Raw genomic sequence first — 18,367 nt, 5'->3', positions numbered from 1 at the left:
TCTGTCCAGTGCTAAGGAAGCTGTGGCACTGCCCCAAGTCTGGGAGGAAAGTTCAACAGCCATCTTCCCTACTCCAATCAAGGACAAGGACTGGCTTCTAGTTAAACATTCTCTCCCCCTTCATTAGGGACTTCTGGTTCTCCAAGATTTGGATGACGCCTCTCATTTGAGAGCCGCCAGACCCCCTCATTAATACAGAATTCTGGTTTACCCCAGCTCTTGCTCAGAATCACCTGGGACGTGTTAGTGACTGAGCAAAGCTGGCAGCTGCCTTGAAAAGGACAAACGTGTAAGAGATGCCATTTGTGGGATTGGCCCAGAGAGATAAGAGACCTCGGACACAGAAAGAGGAAGGATTTTCTAGGAGGGGAAGTGAGAATCAGAGGGGGCCCTGAGAATAAGTCTACAGGGAGGATAAGCTTGCAAACAGCAGAACAGACTAAGTAAAATGCATTCCATTTTATCAGAAAGCAGTACTCCCAACCTTTCCATAACATGACACACCCCAAGGGCGGAGAATTAACCTTCCAGCACACACAGAACCCTAATGAGGAAGTTCTAGGGCAGAAATCCAGGGCCTGGTCTTCAGAGCAGAGAGCCTGGCTCAAGTCCCTGTTCAGCCTCCTATTAGCTGCAGGACCTTGGGTAGACTATTGAACTTTTCCACCCTTTAGCCTTCTGTAAAATGGGGGTGATATGGTTGCATGGTGAGAAGTAGAAGAACTGATGTGCGTAAAGTGGTAAGCACGCAGCCCGGCACAGCAGGCTCTCAACAGATGCCACTCTTAGCACAATGACTTGGGTGAGCTATTCCAGCACATCAGATCCACAAGGGGATAGGCTGGGAGACACATGTGACAAAGGACTGTGGGCCTGGAGGCAGAAGACAATCTCTGTTCAGCTTCTCTGCCCTGGGCCTGGAGAGCCAAAACCCCACTCCTGTTAGGTCTCAGGTTGGGAAAACTAGGGACAAAGACAGTGATTAAGAGCCTCCATTTGGAAATGGAGTGTCTCTGCAACCCCAGGTGGCTCTGCATCTGAGGAAGTTGTGGTCAGTGAAGTCAGGTAACAAGTGCCACTCCCCACACTTCCCTCTGTATCTCTGCCAGATGTTGGCACAGCCAACAGGAGTACAGCATGTTTATGGGCAGGCAGGCTGGGTGCAACAGGCTGGCTAGGAGTTCGGAACAGGGTCAGGAGAGGCAGGTTGCTCGCTGGCTGGCATGACGGAGTCCCCCTCCTGTTGCTGTCTGATGTACTGATCCAGCAGGGCAGTCAGTTGGAAGGGCTGGTGCTGAAGCAAGAGGTGGGTCTGGGCCATACGGAAGGTGAGTCCTCCTACCAGTTCCCCCTGTGCCAGGGCCAGGCTGGGAAGCTGGGAATAGTTGATGAAGCCCTGCCTGCTAACGATGGTGTCATCGATGCAGCCACCTGGAAGAACACAGGGTCAGCTGGAGCCTTTCTCCTCTAAAGACAACATCCCAACCCAATGTTCCAATGCATGTTCTGTTGCTCTTCTGCACCCCTCAGCCTTCCCCCAAATCTGGTTCCCACTCCTGCCCTGCCCAACTCCCTTCCTTCCTAACTGTTCCCCAGAAAACTCTCACATAAGACATTCAGCTGGCCCAAATCCCACTAAGTCGGGGTTTCCTAAACTTTCCTAAAGAACTGCAGAGCATGTGTGTAGTGGGGTGTGGGGGGCCCACGGAGACTCCCTATGAAACCAGTCTTCTCTATAGAAGAATCATCCCTGGGGATTCCTAGCATCAGGGGAGTCTGGAAAACGTTGTTCACCCATCAGTGCCCTTTACCTGGGCTATTTAAGTATCTTCATCTGTGCGGCGTTCCATACCCCATTGCTAGACTCAAGGTTCTGAACTTCCTCTCCCTCCAGAGCCCTCTCTCTGCCTTCCCTTTTCTTCCCCCTACTGCAGAAATGATGCAGGACCAGAGCGCCTGGGTGGCTCAGTCAGTTAAGTGTCCCAACTCTTGGTTTGGGCTCAGGTGATGGCTTCAGGATGGTGAAACTAAGCCCCTCACAGGGCTCCCTATTCAGCACAGAGTCTGCTTCTCTCCTCCTACTCCCTCTCCCTGCCTGGATTCTCTCTCTCCCTAAAATAAATGAAAGGAAAGATAGGAAGGAGGGAGAAAGGAAGGAAGGAAAGAAGGAAGAAAAGACAGATGCAGGGTAGTGAGCCAACACAGGTTCCAGAGTGACACCGGCAGCCCTTGACAAATGGTGCTAGTAACTCAGGCCCTATCCATTAGAGGATGTCCCCCCAAGAATGTCCAGTTTTACCCACATGTACCTAGCAGATGGCATGAGGCTGCTGTGGCACCCACTCCCTTTCACCCCCATCCTCAACCCGCAGGGGTGCTTGCTCACCTAGCAGTGGCAGGAAAGGGACACTCTTCAAGATTCGCACCATCTCCTTGACCTTGGGCTCCTCACTGACCAGCAGCAAGTTGTGCCCCACAAACAGGGGCAGCAGGTTTTGGTACTTGGAATCCTCTAGGAAGGGCTTCAGAACCTGAAACAGCAGAAAAGAGGGCTTCCTGTGGATGAGTGGGAGGAAGGGCTGCCAACCCCAATCACAGGCCACATCAGGATGAGGGTGCAAACCGACAAGTCTCCTCGGGCCCCAACCACAGTTTAGGCACCAGACTGTAGGGTTGCTTGTGGTGGGGAAGGGGTGGGAAAGGTCAAACGCACCCTCTCTGGGGAGGGACCCTGGGGTCTGAGTTGGTGAGGGCGGGGGAATAGGGCACCCGCATCAGAGGGCTGCTCCCTACCTGGTTGGGGAAGATCTTCATCAAGATCTTGTGCTTCCGCAGCCGGTGCCGGATGAGAAGCTTGTCCTCTGCACTCAGGGCCACATTCTGACACACAGCTATCATTCGGTTCTCTCGGAAAACCTCATCTATCTCCCGACGGAGGAGCCGGATGAGGCCTGTCTCCTGAGACCGGGAAGAGAGGGATGATTAAGGGGACAGATACCACCCTTCTCCTTGTCTTTCTGTCCCCCTGGGGCACGGATGCTGGGGCTCCCTGCAGTGCCCAAATGTGGGAAAGATTGGTGTGCTGGAGGAGAGAGGGGGCCCTGCCTTTCAAGAAAGGCTACAAACTCCACCCCATCCTTCATTTTTACCAGATGACCACGGTCTTTAGAGCAGTGGTGTCAGACCTGACAAAGCTCGTCCCCTTGACCAGGTCACCAGTCTGACCCAGTCAACATTATGTGACAATAATGACGTAAATATCACTTTATCCCTCTGACACTATACTCATGTTGAATAATTTTCCCAATTATAAATACAAGATAACTCTTTCACAGTTATAATTCAGAACCGAGGACAAGAATTCATTTTCTGAAGACAGTGTTTCTCAAAGTTCACAGCTTGTGGGCCTGACCATGAGCATAAAGGTACAAATTCTTTCTGTTATTTCTTAGGACAAAAAAAACCTCACACCATTCCTCTAGGAAAACATACAAGCTTCAAGTCCTTTCAAGACAGGAGAGATACTCTCCCCTATCCCCACCTGCTTGGAGAGCTTTTACACAATTTTTGGAGACAAGTAAAGAATAATGGAAATCCAGGAGGTCCATCCGATCCACAGAACCCAAAATGCCAAGCAGAATCAAGTACACATTTCATTTTAATGCATCTGGCACACAGGGTAAAGAGGGGAAGTAATGATGTGGAGGGCTGTGTCCTGGAGAGCCACTTCATTATGGCTACAGAGACCAGATCACTTAAATCCACCATCCAGGCACCAAGGACAGGCAGTCTCCTCCTTACCTCCTGTGGGGGACTGGGAGGACTCGGTAAGCATCTTGGGTTAACAGCAGGTTTAGGGGGGATATACTCAGTCAGAGCCATCAGCTTCTGCCGTTCAAAGTGCATCACACGACGATGGCGGGTAACAGCCTTGGAGCCATAGCGGACAGTCTGGAGGGTGGGCAGCCGGCCTGGGAGAGGAAATGGCAACATTGTGACGTGCAGCCTCTGGGAGTCCTCAGGCAGCTTCAGGTGGAGAAAAAGCCCACCTCTGGGCAAGACAACTATGGCTCATAGAGCTAGATGCGACAAGAGAGTGGGACAAGAAATTATCTACCAGGAATCCTAAATTCCCCAAACTTGTCTTCTCTTTAATGGGTGACCTTAGGTCAATTGCTTGCTCCTTTGAGGCTTCCATTTCTCCAGCTCTTCTTTATGCACAGAGATGTGGAAAAAAGATGAGAATGAAGAAGAAAGTACTTTTGAACACATTAAAAAGGGGGGGGGGGTGAGCGTATTTTTTCTTAAATGGCCAAATAGTAAATATTTTAATTTGAGAACCATACAGTCTGTCACTACTCAACTGTGCCATTGTATCATGAAAGCAATCACAGACAATATGAACCAAGTAAATGTGGCTATATTCCGATAAAATTTTATTTATAAAACACGGTGACCAGTCCTGCCACAGTATGCCAACCCCTGGTCTAAGCCAGTGGTTTTCAAGATGTGCTGCTGCCACCAGCCAGTGACATCAGCATCATCAGGGAACTTGTTAGAAATACAAGTTCTCAGGATGCCTGGGGGGCTCAGTGGTTGGGCATCTGCCTTCAGCCCAGGGCGTGATCCTGGGTCTAGGGATTGAGTTCCACATCAGGTTCATTGTGAGGCGCCTGCTTCTCCCTCTGCCTCTCTCTGTGTGTATCTCTCATGAATAAATAAATAAAATCTTTAAAAAAAAAAAAAAAGGGAACTACAAGTTCTCAGGGCCTGTCCCAGACGTACTGAATCAGAAGCACTGGGGTGGGGGGGGGGGGGAGAGGGGAGGACCAACAAACAGCGGTTCTAATAAGCCCTCCAGGTGTTCCAGATGCATGCTGAAGTCTGAAAACCACTGCTCTAAAGCCTTCTCCTATGATTTGAAGCCCTCACAACTCCCCCAAACAAGCCTCTTTTCCCTCAGTTCTTGTTTACAGACATTGGTGGAGAGCACCCCTCAGAAGACAAGGGAGCCACTTGAAAGCTGTAAGCCTAAGTGACCCCTACATCTTCAACAAAAGGACCCACACTAGCATTTCCCACTTCCGGCCCTTCCCAAGATTGGGATGGGATCTCAGGGAAAAGTGCAGCTAGAAGGTGGCTTTAATAGAGAGCACGGAGGTTTGCTGGGGGGAGAGGTTTTACTGCCAGCAGCCACAACACCTAAGTTAAGAACACAGGCTTTGGATCGGATGGAACCAGATTTTTTTTTTTTTTAATGAGAGAGAGAGAGAGAGAGAGAGAGAGCGAAAGCAGGGTAGAGACAGAGGGAGAGGGAGAGAATGCCAAGCAGGCTCCAAGGTCAACAGCAAAGAGCCCTATGCAGGGCTCAATCTCACGACCCTGATCTCATGACCTGAGCTGAAACCAAGAGCCCGATGCTTAACCGAATGAACCACCCAGGCACCCCACAGATGGAACAAGAGTGTAATCTCTCTTCAGTCACTTACTAGCTGTGACCTTGACCGGTCACTCATTGAAAATTGAATTTCTTCGACTCTAAAGAGGAGCACCTCTTCTCGAGGTGCTTTAAGATTTAAATGAGATAATACTAAATCATCTGTCACTGTGCCTGGCCTGTATTCTGTGCTCAAAATTATTCATTAAACAATGTCTATTGCATGCCTAAGGCCAAGCACCACGCCACCTGCTGGCTATGCTGAATGAACATGGTTCTGTCCTTACCGAGTTTGAAGTCTAACAGAGGAGACAATACATAGACAAATGCAAAATTACCGATTGTGAAAGGTGAAGAGGGGTCCATAAACGGATGCAAAATACAGATTTAACAGGGGAAAGCTGCTTTGCAGAATGTGGCCAGGGCAGGCCTGAGCGGGGACTTTGGTGCTGAGACCGGAAAAAGGTGGCAGAGCGCCAAGATCGCGGCGGGCAGTGGTTCAAGCAAAGGGAACTGGAGGTGAGCAAGAGCTGGGTGGTGGATTATAAAAGCCCAGAGAAGGAATGGGGACTCGGGCGGAGGGAAGAAATACTGCGGTCGTCGCAGACGTTGTTGCCGCGCTGCTCTTACTACTAGCGTCTGCAGCCACAGGGAATGAGACGGAGGGAGGAGGCCAGCAGTCTGGCGGGGCCAGGAGTCACCGGGAGCAGTCTGGAGTACGAGATTACGGGAGGGGATCAGTAGTGGAGGACGGGGGAGAACTAAAGAGCACTGGCCGGAACGCGCCGTGAGGACCTGGGCCGCTCCTTACCCGCCTGGGGCAGGAGACCCCCTCGCAGCATCCCAGCCACGGCCGCAGCCATCGCCACCGGAGGGACGGACGGGAGCCGGGAGAGACAGAGGGAGCTAAGGATTGTGGGAAGTCCCGGGGCCGGAAGCGGCCGGCCGGAGCAGTAATCCGCATGCGCTGAGCCCGCCGGCCCCGGCGCCCGACCTGGCGTCCAGTCTCCTAGCAACGACGCTCTGCCCGTTGAGCTCGGCTCTTTCCTCTCCATCCGCACCCGCCACTCTCTCTACCCACAATCCGCCAGGTTTGCAAACCCCTTCGCACCCCTCAAAACACTCTAGAGCTCCCGCCTCGATTTACTTTTGTCTTCTACCCCACCTCATTAATTGGCTCTGAATTAGCCACCTCCCCTCGTCCCTCGAGTCTCCGAGCTTCTCTCGCCTGCTACCATCCTGAGTTCCGCCATCCCGGAGGTGGTTCAAGTTGGTTGGCCTCCCTTAGTTCTCTTCCTGTGCCAGGCCAGTAGCCTTTAGATCATGCCCGGAGGTGAGTAGGGGACTGGGTGACGGGTAGAACAGTTGGATAACGGTAGGGTCAGGCTTCCAAGAATAAGGAAATGGAACAATCGGACCAATCTGTTCACAGCTAAGCTTGCCCAGAGTCCAGAGGAAGGGAGCGTGTGCATTACCGAAGCCCTTATCACTAAGAGGAACTTGGCCTTCCCTGAGGATGAGGATCTGTCGGAGAAGATGTGAGTGCCCGGGGGGTAAGAAAGGGGTGCTGGACGATTGAAACAGGATGACCAGTCCCCTGAGCTGTACTGGTTGTCAACTCATCTTCGTCCCTCTCTTTACTTACTCCACGCATCCAATCAGTGGTAATATCCAATTGATTCTGCCTCCTTAAACATTATTCTTTTTACCGTGCCCACTCAACTGCCTTAAATGAAGCCCTTAAGCCATCACCTTTCAACAAACTTTTTTTTTTTTTCAACTAACTTTTAATTAGTCTCCCTGCCCTCAGTGGAGACTCACCATACTGTTGCCAAAGCAATCCTTTTAAATGACAAATCTGATTGGGCACTCCCTGATAGAGCCTTCCTTGCCTCTCTAGTACTTCCAGAATAAAATCCAAATGCCTTAGCATGAGTCGACGCCTGCTCCCTTTTCATCCTTATTTCCTTCTGCTTGAAATGCTTCTCCTCTTCCCCTTCTCCCCTTCCTGGCTAACTCCCACTTATAGGTCATCTCCTCCAGGAAGCATTGCCTGTTCCCCTATTCAGGACTCACTGCACAGTCCATGTACTCCCTTAGTGCCTTGTATTTGTGTCTGTCATCCACTTGTTGTAAATGTTTGGCCTGATATATTAATAATGAATGCCTTACTGATGAGTAAGATTGAACCATATGGCTATACCATAGTGTTGATGAATATTTGGATTGTTTCTAGTTTTACACTGTTGGAAGTAAAGCTACTAGGGACATTATTAGAAAAGTCTAATGCTTTGTATGAACATGTGCTTTTATTTTTCTTGGTTTTATATCTAAGCAATAATATGAATATATCATTTGTGTATTATTTGCAATGGTATTACTGAATTTTGAATCACTTGTATGCTATGGTACAGTATTTTTATCAGATATGTTATTTGCAAATATATTGACTCACTCTTTAAAAAAATAAAATTAGGGCAGCCTGGGTGGCTCAGCAGTTTAGTGCCGCCTTCGGCCCAGGGCGTGATCCTGGAGACCTGGGATCGAGTCCCGCATGGGGCTCCCTGTGTGGAGCCTGCTTCTCCCTCTGCCTGTGTCTCTGCCTCTGTGTGTGTGTGTGTGTGTCATGAATAAATGAAATCTTTTAAAAAATAAAAATAAAAAATAAAATTATGGGTGCCTGGGTGGCTCAGTTAGTTGAGCGTCTGTCTTTGGCACAGGGCACGACTCCAGGGTCCTGGGATTGAACCCTGCATCGGGATCCCTGTTCAGTGGGGAGCCTGCTTCTTCCTTTCCCTCTGCCTCTTCCCTCTGCTCGTCCTTTCTCTCTCTCTCTCTCTCTCAAATAAATAAATAAAAACATAAATGAATGAATGAATTTATGTATGTTTTGCCTGCTTCCCTAACACTGATGGGCAGGGACACTCATTTGTCTCTAGTGGGCACTTATTAAATGTTGTGGAATTAATGAATGAGTGAATGGAACAAGTGCTTTTCCTTCCATGGGCCACTCAAAGGGAAATGAGGAAGGATCCTCCTGCAGAGATTGTCTTATCTTCCCTGGCCCCTGCTTCCACCATCTGCGCTGGCCCAACGAAGGCTTTCCTTGCCTCTGAGTCTCTCCAGGAACCCATAAGCTGCTTATCACCCATTTCCCTGAAGGGCCCTACTCCTCTCACCCTCTGATCCATCTCAGTGCTACTGACCAAGATCCAGGTCTCCAGGTCAACCCAGTTCATGAGCTGGACACTGCCACATGAACCAAGAAATTGTTCCTGACATACCATCAAAGCCACTTAGCTTGAAACACCTCCCCCCACCCCATCTTCCCTGCAGAGATGCCACAGAAGTGGCGCTGTGTTAAAACATCTGCTGGCCGTTCTTCCAGGTTTCACACTCTTGCTGAACTGCAGACTGTCCGCCTGGACCGGGAGGGGATTACCACTATTGGGAACCTCGAGGGCCTGCAGAAACTTCACAGCCTTTATCTGCAAGCGGTAACTTCTTGCCTCCTGCCCTTTCCCCCCTTAGTCTGTTTAATTCTGAAAGCAACCAATCAGGTCATCTTGCCCATTCCCAGGCGTTCAGGTAGGCAGACATTCATTGAAACTTTTCCCAGATAGGGCACCCAGCTGGCTCATCTGTGGAGCATGTGACTCTTGATCTTGGGTTTGTAAATTCAAGCTCCATGTTGGGTGTAGAGATTACTTAAAAATAAAGTCTTAAAGAAAAAAAGAAAGTAACTGTTCCCAGATGAATCAGGAATTCTCTTGAATTGAAAAACCTATCTTCCCGAAAGAGATTCTGAGAATGCTCTTGAATCACTGTCAGACACTTCTCTTGGTCTCGAAGTTCTTTTTGGTGTCTACCCTAAATCTCTTGCATTATATAGCTCGAGCCCATTTCCTGTTTTGAAGAAGTGGAAGAGGGAACCAGAAGATTCCTCTGCATCCTTCATAATCTTGAAGATTGTTTGGTGGTGCTGGTTGACTGGCTGATTTTCAGTCTCCTCCACATTGAATATACCCAGCTCCTTTAACTTTTCCCCACAGAAACTTCACAAATCAAAATAATATATATTCATTACTCCCCGTGTGTGCATAAGCCACCACCAAGGCCTTTTGTATTTCCCCATGGCCCCTTGGCTTCTTTCTTGATTTCTAGGTCCTTCTTCAGCTGTGGGGTGAGCACGGTATACTTAAATGAAGTTTAGCTAACCCCAAGTTTATACCCTTTATCATCCACGAGAAAAAGTAGATCATCCCCAGGTGGTGAGAACCAGTTCAGGGAGCAGGATGGTCATTCCCAAAGTGCCAGCTCTCCAGCTGCGCAAGTAGACATGGTCTACTCGGTTTCCCTAACTCTTTTGCTTTCTGCAGAATAAGATCCAGCGAATTGAGAACCTGGCCTGTATCCCCTCTTTGCGGTATGTGGTGTCAGGGCTCAGGCCTGGGGTAGGGGGTAGGGAGGGAAACCTGGTAATGCCCCCAGAGAACTGGTTCAGACCTCTCCTAACCTAATGTCTTGTCCGCTGAGGATGCAGCAAGCCTCACTCTGCTTCCCTCACCTGGGAGGCTATGTGTCCCCACTTGTCATCAGGCTGCTTAACCAGGGTTGCCGGGTACCTGGTGCCCTCCTCCCTTCCTCTGGTAGTTCTGTGATTCAGCTCTGTCTCTGTGCCCCTCCCTCCCCCTGCAGCTTCCTGTCTCTGGCAGGAAACCAAATCAAGCAGGTGGAAAACCTCCGTGACCTCCCACATCTCCAGTTTCTGGACCTTTCTGAGAACCTGATAGAAACACTGAAGCTGGGTAAGAATGCCCTGGCCCTGGCTCACGGGATAAGCCTCCCCCCTCTCTGCCACCATATCCCTATGCTTGCATTGGCAGCACAGCCTCTAGGAGTCTGGAGAGACTGTACAAAGAGGCAGTGGCTTTGGGCCAGAAGGTGGATATGGTACTTTCCTCCCCCTCTCTGGTGCATACAGATGAGTTCCCCCAGAGCCTTCTCATCCTCAACCTGACTGGAAACAGCTGCACCAACCAGGATGGGTACAGGTGAGGAGGACCTAAGGGTGAGAAGAAAAGGGGTGATGGCTGAGCTCCCCCTCTTAACTCCACATGGGTCCCTCTCGGCCTGCACACCTGGGATCACCATCCACGGCACCTCCTCCTCCACCACCCCAGCTCACATCACCCCCAGGGGTCCACATGAAGCCAACACTTAGCTCTCTGGGGCTGACTGCACCCCTATCTCCCAGCTCATGAACACCACCCCTCCCAATGTGGTTGCTGTGGCTTGTGTCTGCACATCCTCCCAGGCTCCTCACTCATGGGTGCTCTCCTGGGTGGCCTCTGCTCTTTCCACACTGCAGGGAGCTGGTGACAGAAGCCCTGCCATTGCTCCTGGACCTGGACAAGCAGCCTGTGGTAGAGCGCTGGACCTTGGATGAGGAAGATGAAGCCTCAGGCGATGAGGATGAGGAGTTCCCAGAGCTGAGCAGCCCATTCTGCACAGAGCGAGGTGGCCCTGCTTTCCCAGACTTGCACCCTCCCTAGAACTCAGCTCTGGCCTGTGTGCCACTGGGGAAGCTAAGATGGCTGTGGCAGCTAGGGAGGCAGCCCCAAGCCCAGATCAGCATCTGGGCCAGAAAAGGACAGTGCAGCCAGGACAAGCTGGCATGCGAGTGACTTGTCCTTCCCCACCTCCAGCCCTCAGCCCCCAACCCCGAACCCCTCCCCATGAGGGACAGCAGAGGGTTAGTTTGCCCAGGGAACCAGAGACCTCCCTTCCAGGGGCCTTCCTGCCAAGCCTGGGCCTCCATTACTATCCGCTGCCTTGGTCCCTCACAGGCTTCCTCAAGGAGCTAGAGCAGGAGATGAGCAGACACAAGGAGCGCAGGCAGCAGGCAGCCCTGACCGAGCACCTTCTGAGGATGGAGACAAAGCCCGCCCTCACTGACCTCCCCCAGCTGCCTGGGGAGCCCATGGCAAGGGACAGCAGTCCTTCTGTCACTCCCAGGCAAAGGAAGGAGACATCCCCCAAGCCCACTTCCTTGTCACAAGCTACCTCTGCCACCAGGAAACTCTGCCCGCTGGTTTCCAGCCAGCAAAGCATCACTCAGGCAAAGAAGGGGACCAGAGCAGCCCTAGTCCCTAAGGCCTCTCTGGCTGGGGCCCCTGGCACAAACAAAACTGTGACCAAGAGAATCAAGAAATGAAGTACATACAGCCTAGCCTTATCAGCAGTACCAGGGGAACAAGGGATGGGGAAGAACAGGGCATGAAGTGGGGCCTCCCCTCCTTCTCTGACCCCTCACCTGTGGCAGAAACCTATCTCAGTAAAATGTTTCCAGGCCCCAAATATGTCTTTTATGTCATTGGAAGCATCTCAAGGGAAGCAAGCAGTCAAGGCAGGGGGAGTCACAGAAATACAGGACCTGATTCTAAAGAACAAGTTTCTGACCTTTTGGGAACGACCTCAAGAATTGGCGCACTTCGGGTCCCCACCTGGCTTCCTGGGTACTGAGTGGGCATCACCTTGTGGAAGATGCCATCTTACAGAGGCCACATCTCACTGCCACTCTTAGGGAGCCCTTCCAAGGTTCAAGCCAGGGACCAAAAACCCGTGGTTCTAATTCTCCCTAAAGAGTAGCCCCATATTATGCCAGGCATGAACTCTTGTGCACACCCACTCACACACCTGGGGAGGCCACCTCTCAAGGGCTCCTTCCACAACTTTCTCCATCTGTTCCCGATCACCCAAGTGAGAAGACTGTGCTGCCCAGCAAGACAACCAGAGGCCTTGTAGTCAGCTCAGGGCTGCCCTTCGCCCTCATTTGACTCTCCCACCGCCGCTACACCTGGGATCAAGTCCACTGACCAGGAAAATAACGTACTTTATTTGGGCAAAGGCCGAGCTGGCTGCCCAGAACGAGGCTGAGGGGAGTGAAAGGCTTGTGCTGATCCTACTACCCTACCCCAGGGGTCCTGTGCACACCCTAGCCCAGGAGGAGCCGTGGTGCTCAGGCATATACGTGGCTCTCCCTCTCCACAAAGGCCTGGAAGAGGGCACCCAGCTTCTCTGCAGGTGGAGCCCACTCCCCGGACAGCAGCCCCCGTGCAGCCTCCAGGCCTTCTTGCTCCAGATCCCGCTGCTTCTGCCGGAGCTGCTGCCCCTGATCCTGCCCAGGAAAGGTGGACATGAGTCCCCGGGACAGGCTTCCCTCCAGATAGAGGGAAGATACCTGCCTCCCCCCACAAGCGGGAGAAAGGACAGGGTACCAGACATTCTCCTGGGCAGCTAGCTCTGAAGGCAGACTCCTCTCCCCAGCTCTAGAGTCTCTCCCCAACTGCCAGGTCCCCTCATATTTCCAGAGTCCCAATTGGGGGTGCAAGAAGTGCATCATGCCCCCAGAGTAGCCCGTTCCCTGGGGGTTACCTGGTCACTCTCCATCAGCCCCAAGGCCACCTGGTGTCCACGGTAGAGGGTGTGCCGGCGATCCACTTGAGTCTGGAATCGGGGCTGGGTCCGAACAGGGTCCTGTGCTCCAAAAGTGGGGGACAGCACCTGGGGGACTTGGGCCGCCCCCGCCCCAAAGATGAACGGTTTGAACACTGACCTGATGGGACAGAGATGGAACGAGCAGAGGCTGTCACATCCCCGCAGGTCCCCTGCCTGGCCCTCTGCCTTCCCCAGCCTCATTTGTGTTACCGGGATGGGTCCGGTGTGGCAGTGAGGAAGTGGACGCAGGGCTGTGTGGGATCCTGGGGCAGGATGGACACCATGCTGGCCGTGGTGCGAAAGCCTCCAGAGTCCATGCAGATGCCACTCTCCTTGTTCCTGAGGATGCTCATCATCACCTCCGCCGTGAGGCCCCCTGCGAAGGAGCACAGGCTGAGGGGCCGCCGCGGCAGAAGGGGGGACCCTGGCCTTGGGCCAGAGCCGTGGGGGAGGAGAGAAGGCAGCCCCGCTGCGGCCCTCCCTGCCACCTCCCCTCACTGACCTTGCTCCTGCCGCAGCAGCTCCCGCCCGGCCTGGAAGCGGGCTTTGGCCGCCTCCATGCGCACAGGCTGCCGGGTCAGGGAGAAGACCTGAGCGAAGTCAAAAGGGTGCTGCCCACCCCACCAGCCCTGGGCCAGGGCATGGGTCCGCAGCTCCGGGTGTTCGGCCGAGATGTCGGTGCCGATGCTCAGCTGGTTGGAGATGTTGCGGGCCCCCTCTGTGGAGGAGGTGGGGGGGGTGGCTCATTGATCACTAAGCACCTATGCTATGCCAGGTGCCCAAACCATGGTGGGGAAGAGATCAGCCCTGCCCTCACGGGGAGGCAGACAGAAAAAAGGATCACAGAAATAAATGTGAGTTCACAGCTGTGATGAGTGCAATGAGGAGGCACCTGCTTGCCTAGAAGGGGGAAACCTGACTGCCAGGGAGTCCAGGAAGGCACCCCAGAGGAAGCGGCACAAGAGGCTAGAGCACAAGAGGACCTAAGCAAGTGAAGGGAGGGGGGAGAAAAGTCCCCCCAGTGGGCTCATCTCCTACCTCCTTGGGTGTGCCTCCTATCCAAGAGGCTTGCACCTGGATCCACCCTGCCCTGCATCCATCCCACCTGCTCCCAAGGCTGACAAAAAGGGACACCTCAAGGAGGCAAGCCCCAGGGCCAGGCTCTCACCCTGGATCCTCTGTGCAGCCCACAGCCTGCCTGCTGTCTCCAGCACCCATGCCTCAGTCCGATCAGCCAGCAGGAAAGTGTTGTGGTAGCAGAACGGCGTGGGGTCCTCCCGGCAGCTGCCCCCTTGCCCGTAGCTCTCCAGCAAGCCCGTGATCACACGCAAGGCCTCCAGGGCAGAGCTGCTCCGTTCTAAAGCCAGCCTGGTATGAAGAGAGGTGCAGGGAACAGAAGGGCAATAAGGTGTCAGCAGCTGGAGACAGAAGTTCCAGTGGACAGAAGGAGCCCGGAGAGGCCCAAGTCACATAAACAATCTGCTAACGGTAATTGTATTAAGCACAGTTAGGCCAGTGGTTTTCAAGCTCTGCTCTGAGGGTCCCATGAAGAGGCCTGAAACAGTCTCAGAGAAGTTCACTGAGTCCCCCAGCCTCTCTTCAACCAGAGCTGCTCTGCCTTTATTGGTTTTTTAAAATGGGACTCCATATGAAATTTCATTTTGGGGGTGGTGGTGGAGGGAAAGCACTTCTATTGAAAAAAGAAATTTGAAACCACTGCCCTGTTTTGGGGCCAGGAGAGGCACAGAAGTGTCCACATTTGGGAGCTCCTTACCGGACTGGAGGTGGGACCAGGAGAAGGGAGAAGCAAGGGCAGCCTCTCTGGTGATGGCAATGGGGACAAAAAGCTGGAGGCCCTTGGGAACCTGGCTTGGAGGAGGGGCCCCCTGAGTCAGTACTCAGCTCTCAGACTCCAGATGAGGGAGGGCAGGGTCCCCACCTGAGCAGATCCATGCCCAGCAGCGCTTCCCCCTCTCCAACCGGCTCCTTGGTCCACACTGCCTCATTGCCAATACAGACACCATGTTCATTGGCGCCCATCTCCGCCCCCCACAGCCAAGAAGGGCGGCTCAGGATGACAGCGTGAGTCTTTGGCACCTGCTCCACCTCAATGTAGGTGCACTGCAGGTAAGGAAGGAGAAAGGGAGAGTCCACTCAGAAAGGGTTTTATTCTTCCCACTTTACAGAGGAGGAGGTTCAACAATAGGCTAAGTCCAGCTCGGGAGACTAGAAAGTCATGCTCTTTCCACCACCTGTGGCAGTTTTCTGGGTGTGAGCAGCAGAGGAGCAAGGTCTTAGCAGAATGTCTGGATCTGCTACACCTCTGCCACTCCCATAAGGCCTAACCCACCTGGAGGCGGCTCCCAGGGGCGTGCGTGCTTGCTGGTACAAACACCACCTCCTGCACCTCGTCCCGGGGCCGGTCAGAGTTCTTGGCAAAGATCACCGCTGGGATGGCCGAGGCCGGGGGTACAGACACAAAACAATCGCAGGAACACGGGCTGTCCGGGGCACACGAAGCCATCTGGGGAGATGGTAGAGATGAGCTTGTCCCTCTGGTGCTACCTCTCCACCACCCTGGCCAGGGCTCAGCCCCTGGGAGCCCCTCTCCCACCACGTGTAAACAGACACGTGTGGGGTTCCGGACGCTCAGCACCGCACACACACTGCATGTACGGTGTGCGCGGCAGAGGCACGGCTCACTCGAGCGCACGCTCCCAGGGCCCTGCCCCACCCAGAGCCCGGCGCCCCGAGGCAGTGGCGGGACCCCCTCCCTCGTACCCCGCCTCCCCAGGAGTCCCACGCCCCTCTTCTACCCACCCTTTCTCGCTTCCCCAATACGGCGGCGTGCCCCTCACCCTCCCTCCCTGCAAGATCCCCAGATCAGTCCCGAGCGCCACCGCCTCCGCTTCAGGTCATTGGGCGGAGGCTCGCAGGTGACCTGGAAGGCTTTGGCCCGGGGGGCGGAACCGGAACCAGCGGCCGCAGTTCCCCGGCTTTCCACCAGGGCGCGCGCCGGCACCGCTTCTTGGAGCCGAGCGGCCTCGGAACCCGCGCTAGGCCGCCGGCCCTTCGCGGCGCCCCTTCAGGCGGGACTGAGCCTGCGATGAAGGGGGGCGGGGGGGGGGGGCTTCCAATGGGGCCACTGTGGGGAGCGGAGGCTGGGGTGGAAAGGAGCCCACGTGAAAAGAGAGGAAAGAGGGATCCCTGGGTGGCTCGGCGGTTAAGCGCCTGCCTTCAGCCCAGGGCCTGATCCTGGAGACTCGGGATCGAGTCCCACGTTGGGCTTTACATGTAGTTGCCTTTACATGTAGTGAAACTGTAACAGCAAAGAAGTCTTAGCCAAGGGTGCACATGTTAGTGTGTGAGTGGACTCTGATCCCAAATGTTCTGCCTTCTGGGTCATTTTCCTCTATAAACTATCTCCATAACCAGCATTTAAGCAAATGCATTTCACCTTTTTGCTCTGTGGAACCCTCCAGGAATGGGGACGGGAGAGATACTGCAGATTATCTACTTCTCCCACACATCCATCCTGCCAACCCATCAGGGCTGCTGCTTGGAGCAGGGGGCGGTGTGCACAGCATCCCAGCATGGGGTCACTCCTGGGATGAGAATGAGAGCCAAAGCTTTCCCAGGAGGCAGATTGTGGGCAGATGTACCAGATAAGGCTGTTGGGGGATCTGAAATCTGAGATGTTTCCTAATTGCCTATAGGTATCCAAGGCTGATTCTGAAGAGGAAACTGTCCCTGAGGAGGGAGCTGCCTCTGGGCTTTACTTTCAAAAGGGGGACTGCCCCTAACAGAGAAGAATTGACTTAGAAGCTGGGCTGGAGGCACAAAGAGCATCACCTGGAACTCAGAACATTGGCATCTCATCTTGCTTCTGCTATGGATCTACAGGGTCTCTTTGGGCAGGTCATTTTACTCTTTGAGGGCCTCAGTTTCCCCAATGGCAAAATGACAGCATTGAGCTAGATCTGTGGTTCTCAATCACGGGTGGGGAGTGGAGGGGAGGGATGAGTTTTCAACAACAACCCCCACTGCACAACATCATACTTTCATACTCTGCTACTCAGTGTCCATGACCTGCCAGCATCAGCATCACCTGGAAGCTTGTTCAAAATGCAGAATCTTAGGGCACCTGGGTGGCTCAATAGTTAAGCATCTGACTCTGGATTTCGGCTCTGGTCATGATGTCAGTGTCCTGAGATTGAGCCCCCAGTGGGCCCCCGCACTTAGCAGGGAATCTGCTTCTCTCTCCCTCAGCCCACACCCCCACCCCTCTCTCTCTCTCAAATAAATAAATCTTTTAAAAAAAGATGCAGAATCTTGGGCCGCACCTCAGACCTACTGAATCAGAAGTTGCATGTTAACACCCCCAGTGTAAAGTTTGAGAAGCACTGCTCTAATGCGCCACCAAGGACATAACTTGGTGGGGTGTTGGAGAGTTAGTGGGGATGTCTTGAGAAACCCCATAGGTGACTCTAAGATGCCCTCTACCAGGTGAAAACAGCTAGACTGGTTCCTGAGATGTTTTTCAAACCCATACTGCTAAGATGCTGAGCTGTCGAGGTCACCAGAATTTTTCTTTTAAGATTTTATTTAAATAAATAAAGAGACACACAGAGAGAGGCAGAGACAGAGGCAGAGGGAGAAGCAGGCTCCCTGCAGGCAGCCCGATGTGGGACTGGATCCCAGAACCCCGGTATCATGACCTGAGCCAAAGGCAGACACTCAACCACTGAGCCACCCAGGTGCCCGAGCTCACCAGAATTAATGGAAAGTGAAGATTGGTTCAGGTGTGCTGTTGGGGAGGTGTCATGTGGTTGCTGTTGGAGGTCATTCCAGAAGCAAATGTCAAGGCTGCGCGCTGACAGACGTGAGCTCCCAAAGCGGCCTGCAGCCAACCTGGCCTCCCTCCTGCACTTCCCTAGCTGCCCGCTGTGGGGCACGAACGGGCAGCAGGAGAAGCATGTGTCTGTGGGCCACAGCGCAGCCCCAGGCGGCAGTTCCCAGGCTGCCTGCTCCTTGGGCACTTTCTCATTCCTGATTTCACTCACCCATCCTAGTGAGCCTATACTCCCACCTCCCAAGAGAAGAGGTGGCCACTCAGAGAGGTTGCCCAAAGGGTCAGCCACATGGCCTGAGTTCCCTAATTCCTTCCTGGTCCCTCTAGGATCGTCCCACTGGGGGTGCCAGATCTGAGGGGTCAGTGGTGGCCTTGGGTTCCCTGGGGGGTGGGGGGTAGGCCAGCCAAGCAGCATTACTGCCAATGTGAGCCAGTGAGCAAACATCAGAGCCCCACCAAAGGCCCCCGCTAAGAATGCAGGTCAGCAGGAGGAGCTGCAAGGGGAGGAGGGGTGGCCCCAGCCCTGCCCAGACAGGCCCAGCCGGCCCCACAGCTGCCCTCTTGTCCCTGGGGGCAGC

General features: G+C 53.5%; 3 protein-coding genes across 5 annotated transcripts; 1 reads left to right on the top strand and 2 right to left on the bottom strand.

Annotated features, from left to right (window-relative positions):
- Nucleotides 1–444: 444 nt before the first annotated feature.
- On the bottom strand, nt 445–6,372 carry MRPL10 (mitochondrial ribosomal protein L10). Of its 2 annotated transcripts, none has more exons than XM_072780294.1 (5): nt 6,249–6,372; nt 3,802–3,971; nt 2,794–2,958; nt 2,387–2,531; nt 445–1,431 (listed from the first exon to the last, which is right to left on the bottom strand). In XM_072780294.1, the coding sequence occupies exons 1-5, from the start codon at nt 6,298–6,300 to the stop codon at nt 1,175–1,177; spliced, it is 789 nt and encodes a 262-aa protein (XP_072636395.1). In that variant the 5' UTR covers nt 6,301–6,372; the 3' UTR covers nt 445–1,174. The 2 variants fall into 2 exon arrangements, with proteins under 2 accessions (XP_072636395.1, XP_072636397.1); XM_072780296.1 differs by lacking the exon at nt 6,249–6,372 and adding an exon at nt 5,776–5,918.
- Nucleotides 6,373–6,387: 15 nt separating this feature from the next.
- Nucleotides 6,388–11,797, top strand: LRRC46 (leucine rich repeat containing 46). The gene is made up of 8 exons (XM_072780293.1): nt 6,388–6,770; nt 6,870–6,975; nt 8,826–8,934; nt 9,817–9,863; nt 10,136–10,245; nt 10,422–10,491; nt 10,809–10,957; nt 11,287–11,797. Exons 1-8 carry the CDS (start codon nt 6,761–6,763, stop codon nt 11,652–11,654), a joined length of 969 nt encoding a protein of 322 aa, XP_072636394.1. The 5' UTR covers nt 6,388–6,760; the 3' UTR covers nt 11,655–11,797.
- A 515-nt stretch (nt 11,798–12,312) lies between these two features.
- SCRN2 (secernin 2) lies at nt 12,313–15,917 on the bottom strand. Of its 2 annotated transcripts, none has more exons than XM_072780291.1 (8): nt 15,796–15,917; nt 15,288–15,461; nt 14,877–15,058; nt 14,106–14,305; nt 13,440–13,655; nt 13,148–13,313; nt 12,875–13,055; nt 12,313–12,617 (listed from the first exon to the last, which is right to left on the bottom strand). In XM_072780291.1, exons 2-8 carry the CDS (start codon nt 15,459–15,461, stop codon nt 12,459–12,461), a joined length of 1,278 nt encoding a protein of 425 aa, XP_072636392.1. In that variant the 5' UTR covers nt 15,796–15,917; the 3' UTR covers nt 12,313–12,458. The 2 variants fall into 2 exon arrangements, with proteins under 2 accessions (XP_072636392.1, XP_072636393.1); XM_072780292.1 differs by having other exon boundaries at nt 15,758–15,896.
- Between the last annotated feature and the right edge of the window lie 2,450 nt (nt 15,918–18,367).

Source organism: Canis lupus, chromosome 16 (genome assembly GCF_048164855.1).
Source record: "Canis lupus baileyi chromosome 16, mCanLup2.hap1, whole genome shotgun sequence".
Lineage (NCBI taxonomy): Eukaryota > Metazoa > Chordata > Mammalia > Carnivora > Canidae > Canis > Canis lupus.
Note: the sequence above shows the minus strand (reverse complement) of the source record. Positions and strands in the feature narration are given on the sequence as shown.

Bases quoted from the DNA above. Each gene is read 5' to 3' on its own strand.
- MRPL10 (XM_072780294.1), bottom strand. From the start codon at position 6,300: ATGGCTGCGGCCGTGGCTGGGATGCTGCGAGGGGGTCTCCTGCCCCAG. The intron at 3,972-6,248 runs GTAAGGAGCGGC...TTCCTCTCCCAG, and splicing joins GGGTCTCCTGCCCCAGGCGG to GCCGGCTGCCCACCCTCCAG. The intron at 2,532-2,793 runs GTAGGGAGCAGC...CTGCTGTTTCAG, and splicing joins TGAAGATCTTCCCCAACCAG to GTTCTGAAGCCCTTCCTAGA.
- LRRC46 (XM_072780293.1), top strand. The intron at 6,976-8,825 runs GTGAGTGCCCGG...CCGTTCTTCCAG, and splicing joins GAGGATCTGTCGGAGAAGAT to GTTTCACACTCTTGCTGAAC. The intron at 10,492-10,808 runs GTGAGGAGGACC...TCCACACTGCAG, and splicing joins ACCAACCAGGATGGGTACAG to GGAGCTGGTGACAGAAGCCC.
- SCRN2 (XM_072780291.1), bottom strand. From the start codon at position 15,461: ATGGCTTCGTGTGCCCCGGACAGCCCGTGTTCCTGCGATTGTTTTGTG. The intron at 15,059-15,287 runs GTGGGTTAGGCC...CCTTACCTGCAG, and splicing joins CCCCTGGGAGCCGCCTCCAG to TGCACCTACATTGAGGTGGA. The intron at 13,656-14,105 runs GTGAGAGCCTGG...CCTCCTCCACAG, and splicing joins GGCTGCACAGAGGATCCAGG to AGGGGGCCCGCAACATCTCC.